At 39.6% G+C, this 10,924-nt stretch overlaps 2 protein-coding genes across 2 annotated transcripts in view; both read left to right on the top strand.

Annotated features, from left to right (window-relative positions):
- ING3 (inhibitor of growth family member 3) overlaps nucleotides 1-10,924 on the top strand; it is a 425,405-nt gene that overhangs the window by 48,121 nt on the left and 366,360 nt on the right. The window lies entirely within an intron of this gene.
- Nucleotides 1,580-10,924, top strand: part of KCND2 (potassium voltage-gated channel subfamily D member 2) — a 277,027-nt gene continuing 267,682 nt past the window's right edge. The window contains exon 1 of the mRNA XM_085299720.1: nucleotides 1,580-2,723. Within this exon, the coding sequence (XP_085155846.1) occupies nucleotides 1,609-2,723 (1,115 nt within the window). The 5' untranslated portion in view covers nucleotides 1,580-1,608. The remainder of the gene's footprint in view (nucleotides 2,724-10,924) is intronic.

The following is a 10,924-nucleotide window of genomic DNA, read 5'->3' as shown; positions in this document are numbered from 1 at the left end:
CGGCAGCCCCGCGACGGGGGCAGCGGCCGCAGCCGCGCCTGACGGCAGCCCCGCGCCGCAGGATCCGCTCCCGAAAGGACGTGCTCCGCTGAGTTGCCAGGCGCGATTACGTTGTTTTTCCCCCCACCCACCCGTTGAACTTGTTGCTTGGCGCTCGGCGGTGGCGGAGGGGGGTGGGGGTGGGGGAAAGCCTTATTATCGATGTCCCTTTGGATGCGATCAAGCTTTCTCAGGAGCAACTACTTCCCCGCCGTTCCCGGCGGGGCACGGAGATCTAGCGGTAGAGCCTGTATTTCTAAAAGTCTCTATGCAACTGCGCGCTCTCGCCAGACTTTCCCAGGTAGGTGCTGCAGGCTGGGCACGTCCGGAGGGATGCGAGAGCAGAGCCAGGGAAGGGGACGAGGGAAGGAGGCGAGAGGGGGGGGAGACCATCCGCCGCTGGCCGCCGAGCTGCACCCTGCCGTGGCTGCGGCGCGGCCCCGCGCCACTGCCCCGCGCCCACCTCCCCGCGGCCTCCGCGCCCGCCCCGGCCTCCCCTGGCTCCAGGCAGCCCCTGCCCCGCTCCCGCTCCGCTGCGAGACGCTCGCGGCTTCGCCCTTCGCCACCCGCTCGGCCGCTCCCGAGCGTGTCCTGTGCCCTCGCATCCCAGCCTCCGCGGGGGCTCCGGAGCACCCGCTCCCCGCAGCGGGGCCCTGCTCGGCGCTGTCCCCGCTCCGGATCGGTCCTTGCCCCAGCTCCGGGCGCCCCGTGCCGGGAGAGACTCGCCCCCCCCCGCCCGCTCCACGCTCCGGGTCGCTCCCTCCTCGCCTCTCTCCAGGCGCCCCCTCCCCGGCGCCCCTCTGCCCTTCAACGCATTTCCTACAAGGAAAACTTGCCTTAAAGTTTAATGCTGCCGCCCGGAGCTCCTCCCCCTGCCCCGCCGGCTCCCCCGGCCCCAAACCTGGGTCAGGAGGAGCCCCCGCGGGGCAGCGATCAAGGTCAGGGAGCGGATTCGTCCCGCTGCTGCTCCAGGGCTGCGGCCGGGGGAGGGGGGAGCTGCCCGCCCGGCCCATCGCCTCCGCCCTGCCTCGGCGAGCGGGCGGGCGGCGCCAGGCAGCCCCGCTGCAGCCCGCCCGGGAGGGCTCCGCCGGCGGCCGCGGCCCGGCTCCGGCAGCGGGCGGGGAGCGAGCGGAGGAGGGGCGCGGGGCCAGGCTGCACCGCGCGTGGAAGAAAATCTCCTTCCAGGTGGCTGCACCGATGCACCAGGGCTGCTAGCCGGCGGCTGGGCTTAGTGCTCTCCACCGTCGCTTCCACCGAGGGGCCGCATATGGACCGCGTCTCCGAAGGATCCTGCTGCTAGGGAGTAGTAGGTGCTTTGAATATGCTGATATCCCCGTGTCCTGATTTATTGCCCTAACCGGCTAATCAGCCCCTGGAAAGGATAGTCGAGGACGAGAAGGGAGGAAATAAGAAGGCAGCCCAGTTAATACTGAATCACAAAAGCATTCTGAAATTCTGTTGCCTCAAAATGTGTGAGCATTTATATTTCTCCTTTTCCTTTGTATTTTAGTGGCTATACCAGAACTGTCTCTAGATTGACTCTCTCGGCTGTAGTAGCTGTTCAGGACCATGGCAGCAGGAGTGGCAGCATGGTTACCCTTTGCCAGGGCAGCTGCCATAGGATGGATGCCAGTGGCCACAGGTCCCATGCCAGCTGCTCCACGGCAGGAGAGGAAGCGAAGCCAGGACTCTCTGATTGTGCTGAATGTGAGTGGCATCCAGTTCCAGACGTGGCTGGACACCTTAGAGCGCTACCCTGACACTCTGCTGGGAAGTTCAGAACGGGACTTCTTCTACCACCCTGAGACACAGCAGTACTTTTTCGATCGGGACCCTGACATTTTTCGCCACATTCTCAACTTCTACCGTACAGGGAAGCTTCATTACCCCCGTCAAGAGTGCATCTCTGCTTATGATGAGGAGCTGGCCTTCTTTGGCATTATTCCTGAGATCATTGGCGACTGTTGTTATGAGGAATACAAGGATCGCCGGCGTGAGAACGCTGAGCGCCTACAGGATGACGCTGATCAGGATCATGCGGCCGAGAGCTCACTACCCTCAATGACAGCTCGGCAGAGGATGTGGCGGGCCTTTGAAAACCCCCACACCAGTACACTGGCTCTGGTCTTCTACTATGTCACTGGTTTCTTCATTGCTGTCTCTGTTATTGCCAATGTGGTGGAGACAGTACCCTGTGGGGTAAGCCCAGGCCGCATCAAGGAGCTGCCCTGTGGAGAGCGCTATGCTGTGGCTTTCTTCTGTCTGGATACTGCCTGTGTCATGATCTTCACGGTTGAATATCTGTTACGCTTGCTGGCAGCCCCTAGTCGCTACAAGTTTGTGCGCAGTGTCATGAGCATCATTGATGTGGTTGCCATCATGCCCTATTACATTGGCCTGGTGATGACAGATAACGAGGATGTCAGTGGGGCTTTTGTGACACTGCGAGTCTTTCGTGTCTTCAGGATCTTTAAATTTTCCCGCCACTCACAGGGGCTGCGTATCCTGGGCTATACCCTGAAAAGTTGTGCCTCGGAGTTGGGCTTTCTCCTCTTCTCACTCACCATGGCCATTATCATCTTTGCCACAGTCATGTACTATGCAGAGAAAGGTTCATCAGCCAGCAAGTTCACCAGCATCCCTGCAGCCTTCTGGTACACCATTGTCACCATGACAACACTGGGGTAAGTGCAGCTGGTGTTTGGTTACAGCCAGCATTTCAACAAGTGTATTGCAAGGAACGGAAAATGCTCAATTTCAAAAATGTCGATAGAAAAAAAAATGAGAGGGTAAGTTTTTGTTCCTCAACTTTATGAATACAGCTCAGCACTCCTTTTAAAATTGTTTACATATGTAAGTGAGTTACTGAAGTTACACTTAAAGTTACTTACATATTTAAGTATTGCTAAAGTTAAAGTAATGTAGACCTCAAAACCGGAGATAAATTGAAAAACCCAAACGAATGTAATTCTTAAAACTGTGTTTGGATTCTTTGCCATTTTCTCTGACATTTTATTTGATTTGGACAATGAAATTAGAAGATTTTCTAAATATTTGTGAGTTACCAGAGGATTTTTAATAGAATAATAGGATTTCTGACAGGACCTGTTACAGTGTTGCTAATGTAGTGATAATTATGAGAAAAAAATAGGTGCAATGTTTTAACTTGACTATGCATAGAAGTCTGTGGAGCTGCCATTTTGTTTGAATTAATATTTTGATGGGGACTTCGGTATGGATTTGGGTACTATAGAAAGATTTGTTTTCACAAAAATAGTAAAAATAAATAATCTTCACAGGGAAAAAAAAAAAAGAACCAAATAATTCCTTATGTTATTTAAGACACTGGACAAATTCTCTTTGATTTCCACAGAATACAACTTGGCCCCAAGTAAATAACATATGTCAAGCTATGCTTACTTATGACATAGTGTGGAAAAAGGATTGAGAAAGTGTGAGACACTTATAYGATAGTTCAAGTAAATATCTCAAAACATAATTCTAATGACAACATAAATTCTTCCAGAGAATTAGGAGTTAAAAGATGCCACTGTTGACTCTAAACTCCAATAGTGTACTGGAGAGATGGGARATATTAGATAGGATTGTTTTATAAAGATAACAAATCTCTTACTGATACTAGAGCCACATTATAGCAACTGATTCTGTATACCAGGTTGTACAATGTGTTTGTAATGCTAAGAGGGATTTAGAAAGGCTGGCTCATTTGAGAAGACAATTTGTTGCCCAGTTCTTAATTTTGAGCTTTACAGAGTCAGCTATGAAACAGAAGAATTGTTGATTCCTTATAAATTTTCTAACTATTTAATAGTTACAGGTATTAACAGACAAAACTTTTCACTCATGAGAATGAAGACCATCATTTTATTAGTCAAACATTTTGCCACATCCTATTTAAAAWATTGATATTTATGAAACATATATAATTTTTGAACTTAACAAAATGAAAGTGCATTATGAAAGTGTTATGAAAAAGTTGATTTTTTATGTGAAATCACAGTCTAGCTGGGACAATCACATACAGAATATTGAAGAAGATAAAGGGACTGTATTATGCCACCATTTTTTAAAAAGGGCTTTTATCTTCAGCGCGACACAACAAATGAAAATAAATATAGCACATTGTAAATATTTCATAATGCATGTAAGGGCAAGTTATGCTAAAAAGGAATGACAGGAGCTTTGGGGATTTTAGTCTGCTTTTTAGGTTGCTAGTTTTTTTGGATTTCATTCTCCTCTGGTAATGACAAACTAAAGGGACAGGTTAGCACAGAAGATAAGTTATACATGATAACTCATTCAGTAGTCCTGTACTTTCTGAGACTGTCTAATATATTTGCCACATATTTTTAATTATCACTTGAACTGTGATGATTTCAGCAGGTGAAGTCATAAGAATTTACCAATTTTTATAATGTATATTCTTATTATTAAAAAGCAGGAACTAGCCTGCATTTTTTGTAATGAAAAGTATTCTTTGAGAAAGTCGATTTTAGTACTAGAGATGTTAGGTGTTGGCAGTACTTGTCCATGGTACTGAACCATCGTAGCCAGCTTCCAGTGGAATATGACAGAGAGGTGGTATTGGTTTGGCATTGATAAGACTTGTTTTTTCTTCCATAAAARTGAATATTATACCATACCATGTTTGAGACATTATGCTGAGTACAATTTCAGAAGTAGTACTGATGAATATAATTGAAAATCTCTTTGAATAGAGCCGAAGAGCCTATTTTCAATACACAGGTATACAATATTTAGGTCCCCAGGGGAAGAAAAGGGGTTAAAAAGAATGCGTAGGTGTTTGACTCAGTTTTGGAGRTGGTTTTCACAAAGCAAGTTTTGAGCAAGTTTCACAGAGAGATACAAAGTTTCAGCCTAACAAGTTCATATATGATTACAAGTTCAGATATTACAGATATCATAATTTGCTGCAAAATTTGTAATAATTACATTAGATAGATTATATTCTTTTAATAATATTCTGATAATTATGTAAGATTATGCTTAATATTAAATAAATATGGATAATTTTATCTGATTTAGCATAATAAAATATTTAAACTCTCTTTAGTTGATGGAATAATTACAGAAAAAGAGAGGGAAATTCAAGGAAAAGCAGCAAGAGTCAGTGAAAGCTGATTGTAATTAGTACTACTACCTTCACATCTGTGTTAGATCCTCTAACCATYTACTCTTGTAGAACTCTCATTCATTTTTAATTTTAGTTTTTGCTGAACAAGGACTATAAAATTGGACTTTATATGAACAACTTTTTTTTCTTCTAGGAACAAAGTTAACTGAAATCTTTTATTTTCAAATGATAATACCACACAGTAGGTTATCTGCAATATTATAAAAATACATGAAAACTAATGGACTATACTATGAGTAATAACTAAGTATTTCAGTTTTTTGAGTCTGGGTGTCATTCTCACATTTTTCTAGATAGCAAGGGTATTGAGTAGTGACCTTTGCAATTTGGGGAGTTATTATCTTGGAAGCAGAGCTATATTTCTCAGTTCTGCATGATTGCTGAGCAATTAAAGCATCTTTAAAAAACAGATTACATTTTTCTCTGCAGAGTGCCAGTGACTTCAAATATTGCTACATCTTAGCCTCCAAGGACATCCCAGCTATTAACTATTTTTGACTGCTCAACTGAAGTGATACATAATTGTACATAGAGATGTTATAAGAAAGAAAGAGAGAGAGAGAGGAAGGAAGGAAGGAAGGAAAGAAAGAAGGAAAGAAAGAAGAAGACACTAGAACAAGCGCATGCCATCATCCAGGAATTGAGGTGTCTGATTTCAAATTTCATATTGATATTTTTATCAGTATCAATTATATCAAAATCAAAAGTAAAATAAGAGAAGGGGCAAGAGAATAAAATAGAAAGAGGTCACAATACAGTATGTGGAGATCCAAGACAACAATGAGAAGYAGAAAAGTTAGGGACATGAAAGTCAAGAAACAGGATAATGTAAAACCTGGCAGAGAAAGCTCAGGTCTATTGAATGAGACTGACAGATTTACATGGGGGTTTGTGAACATCTAAACCTGTAATGACACAGTTATGTCACTTTCTACTGTCACTTCATAACATGATAATCTAATAACTTTCCTTCTCCTTTGTCAGTAGCCAGCAAATGAGTTCAAGTAGCTGGTAAAGTTTTGTTGCTAACATCAGTTCCTAAATCAAGCAGAGATCTACAGTAGCTTATACTTTATAAATATATTGTGCCTTAAATAAGAAACACAATGATCTTTTGTGACAAGTTCAAAAGAAAACCTCTATATTTAAAGGCTTTACATTGGTAGCTTTGTTAGGTCATATAATACATTCATAGATGAACAAAATACCTTATGAAAAGAACATTAAGCAGAAGACTTTATTTATTTGCTTTGATTACATAAACTAGATGTATATCTTCTGGAAAAGATAAAGCACCCATTCATTTTCATTATTGGCTCATATAACTCACAATGTATGAGGTATCCCATATAATATTTATCAAATGCCCTATACAGAAGACTTYATAATAAAACATGTGACTGGACATGACAATAGCAAGCCTTTAATAGTGAATAGGGGAATAAGACAATGGAATTCATTTTTTGCACATTCCATTCTCTCTTGTCATCACTCTTTTTCMATTATTATTATATCCCTAAGGTATATTCTATCCATTTGTTTTCTTCATTTTCCTTTCAAAGCACCACCTTCTGTGGTAGTCCTCCTGTCTRCTGACTTGACTCCTTTCCTCCCTTGTTCTGGACAAATTTAACATTCATATTAATTCTCTTGTGGCTTTACTTCCCTTCTGTKTCTTTGTTCCATATTCCTCATTCATCTTTCATAACTAGATCAGATCTTTCATTCATCATCAWTGTCATTTAGTTGACCTGAACTTTCCTCAAACAGGTTATTTTCTGACCTTTATTTGATAGATTTTTTTCCTTATGAGCATCATAAATTTTCCACAGCATCATTTTTTTTCCCAGTTGCTATACACACTATTTTGTTTTCCTTCTCTGACCACTATAAATGCCTCTAGTTTCTGAATGGTCTCTGCATGCTAGTTTAGAAACAMCTGTCTCTTCAGAACAGTGTTAAAAAATCAGGAGTCAAATAAAATCTAACAAGGGAACGGAAGCTTAGAAATCTTGATTTCATAAACAAGTTAATTACATGCTTGAAAATGCTCTTATGATGAATATTATAATATTACAAGAGTAAAGATTAAYGGAGTTAGAGTTTTATTTCTGCATTTTTATTCACATATTGGCTCCTACTTTCAAACCTCTTTCAAACAACATTTTTCTATTTTTTAYCTTGCATATAACCTAGTGAATATTTAATATTTTGCTCTATTTTCTCTTCAAAGCAGACACTTTAAGTCTGAATAGYTAGAATACTATGTTAAAGGGGAGGGGAAAAATGTAATGTAACCACCTTAAAAGTTCATTACTAGATATTCAAGAARGACTCCAGGAAGAATTTGAAATATTGAAAAATAAGGGTCATTTTGATGGCAGTGAAAAAATATTTTATTCTTTAATAAAAATGTACTCAGACTGTATTGGGCTGTTACTGGCCTGAAAGAAAACAAGGTCATTATATTCATATTGAGTTTTCTACACTAGGGACCAGCTTTCCTTTCCAAARAAATTCTAAAGATATCTTAGAGAATTTTGTTTACTTTACACATTTTTCTTGAGTATGAATTTACTTACTGCAGTTAGAAAGARTATGAAAGTGATGCTTAGCAAAAAGATATTTTGACTTAAAATCTAATTTATGTGTTCCTTTGATGGAAACAGGTGCAATTCTATTTTCTTGCAGTTATTATGAATTGAGAATAATAACAATGAGATTGGTGTGGACCAGAATGTAACAAAGAAACATGCTGATTTAGTACAGCAAAACAAAGCAGCCCAAAGAATTATTATCACTGCTACCCATTCTATAGATTATGGCCTATCATTCCTCAGCTGATATCATTATTATATAAAAGGCCTGACTTCAGTGACTGAATACAAGAAGTTTGAACTGAGTGCTGAAAATCTGTACTTAACTTATATCATTGTGCCTTTGACCAAAAAGAAAATTAACAATATTAAAGCCATATAAATCAATGRATGTTCTATTCAAAACAGTGCCAGTGTGCAAAAAAATCTGAAAAGGGGAACTCTGTTCCTAAACAGAGAAGCTTGTAAATGCTGTGGAAATAAAATGTTTCTCCAAAATAAGCTGACAACATCTTACAGCTGCAGRATAACTTCTCAGACGAGAGATTTGAAATAGTCTAAAAAACTCCTCCTATTACTTGAGTTTTACGTCACCGTAATCCACTGGGTGCCATGAAGCTATTCATATTTTMAATCATGGTAAGGTGAGGATAGAAGAGTCTGGTTTGCCAGGAGTTAAATGGATACACTGTTTAAAAGAGGGCATGTAAATTAGAAATCCAAAACAAAATTTAGATTCAGCCTTAACACRTTTCATCAGTTACCTGACAATGGAGCTGACAGATGATGGAAAAGATTCTGTGTATTTCTGTACCTGCTATTTATTGAGCAATAGATAGAAGCACAAATTTTTATATAAGACACACTCTTTAAAACATTTTTTTTCTGAATTACCTTTGCAGCGGAGGAAAGGTTTTCAAATTCATAGACAGTACTTTGAAATGATAGCTCTATGCTACATTTTCCTGGAACAACAATAGTTACCATGCTTGGACTTTTACCCCTACTACAATTAGTAGCCTAAATATTACCTTTATTTCTTAAGTATTTTTTGCTGAAGATTGTGATTTTGATCTTCCTGTGCTTCCAGTAATATTTTATGATCCCCTGTAAAATAAAAAGTCAGTGGATATGAAAAAGATGTATTTTCGACAAAAGAAAATCCATTAGCCCCAGAATACACGAAGTAACATGCATTATTTCCTCAGAATCAATTTAAATAAATATGAATTGATGTGAAACATAAAATAGTGCTTTTAACTGGAGTGCCTGATCTGCAACAGGTGTATACTTTCCATAAAAAAATGATGAATACAAATATTTGTGCATGTATCTAGTGTATGAAGGATCAAATGTAAACATAAGCACATATGAAGATCGTATGACCAATACATCAATCCTAAAATATTTTAGCTTTGATTAAAAAAAAAAAAACTTCCAAAAAAATTTGGCTCCATTATAATTCAAGTGAGATTGTATTCTTTTCCTCACACCAGAATAGACACACTTTATGCATTTTTAGAAGGCCTGTCTTAATGTCCCCAGTGAACAGTACAACAGTTCCTACTACCACAAGTTCAAATTCTAGATGTTCAGTTTGCACTTGCAAAAGCAGACAAAACTTTAAAAGACTACTATTTGTGTAAATATTAAAGACACAGTGACACTTTTCATGTGTAAATGRTGTTCTTTCATGAGTAATGATATTCTCTGCGTATTTAGAAAACCTGTTTCCTTTCTTACATTCCTCTGCAGATTTTTGTTCCTTGCTTGTCTGCAGATCCCCATTCTGAAGATGCAAGCTTTTGGATCTGCTGTGCAAATATATTTAATTTGGTCTTGATCCTGAACTGTTACAGAAAACAGGAGATTGTATAAAAAAACCACAAAAAATTATTATGAAACAGTCAAAATTCTCATTTTAAAAATATTAAAGGACAGAATTTCTGTATTTCTTCAATAATTTTTCAGTTTCCTATATGTTACTTGTTCTTCGTTCTGACTGGTTTAACAGTGAGGTCAGGTCCCACAAACATAGACATCTCCTGGATTTATTAGTTTATAGGAGTCAAACACTGCAAGAAAGATTTTTAAAGACGTTTAGGTATCTAGAGATGCAGATATACACCCAGCTTGAGTTCTCAGAGGAGGCTTAAGTGCTTAGAAACACAAAGGAGAACACTCGAAATCTAGTAAGCTRGGAAACTATGTACATAGTCGCCTTAGAAAACATGACCCTGTGTACACAGGAATAACTGCTAAGCTAAGCAGAGTGCTGCTTAGAGACTCCGAGTTATGTCCTACTCTTATCAGAATCAAATGGCCTTACAAGTGCTTAGCTCTTGTGAAAGTTCAATATGCCCTATATTCACGTAACATTGTAAAAGGAGATATAGACTGCTGTGTGTGTGGTATCCTTAGGAAAAAAAAAAAAAAAAAAAAAAAAAAAAAAAAAAAAAAAAAAAAAAAAAAAAAAAAAAAAAGTAAATATAATTGTGAAATAAATGTGAAGGCTCTGAGAGAAAATCTATTAATTGATGTTCATTTTTTGTCTCTCTGTTTTTGAAACCAACAGTTCAGCATGAAAAGATGTGCAAGAAATGTTAGTTGTGACATGCAGATATTCTTAAAGGAGTGAAAACATTTTCTGGCAACCAGATGCAAAATTATATAACAGTGTCAGATAAGAGAGTCCATTTTCTCAAAGAAACATCCAATCTGTGTTTTTTATTGACTTCAATAGGTCTCAAATTTGGGTCATATACAGTACATTTGGTAAGATGCTGAGGTGTGGTAAGAGGAGGTAAATTCTGAGACCCACTGCAAATTCATCCCCGGCTCTGATATGCTAGCAAGTATTTTTGCTTTGTCTGTATTTGAATCTTCTATGTATATAGTCTGTAGATTAAGTAGAAGGTTTGAGGAGGAGTCTGCTTGCTTTTGCAGTAGTTTTTACCTTCCTCTGTGTCTCTAAGTGAAAATTTCTTGTAACATGTTTCCCCGATTTTTCCTGATTCTTTATATTCAAAGTTATTTTCTTGAAGTTAGCATCCTGCATCACAGGTCTTTCTCTTTGAGAAAACACTGCAATTTGTGAGTTGATTCTTAATTA

Source organism: Rhea americana, unplaced genomic scaffold (genome assembly GCF_003343005.1).
Source record: "Rhea americana isolate MKP2758 unplaced genomic scaffold, rheAme1 scaffold_152, whole genome shotgun sequence".
NCBI classification, from domain to species: Eukaryota; Metazoa; Chordata; class Aves; order Rheiformes; family Rheidae; genus Rhea; species Rhea americana.
The sequence above is the reverse complement of the archived record's forward strand: the minus strand, read 5'-3'. Positions and strand labels throughout refer to the sequence as shown.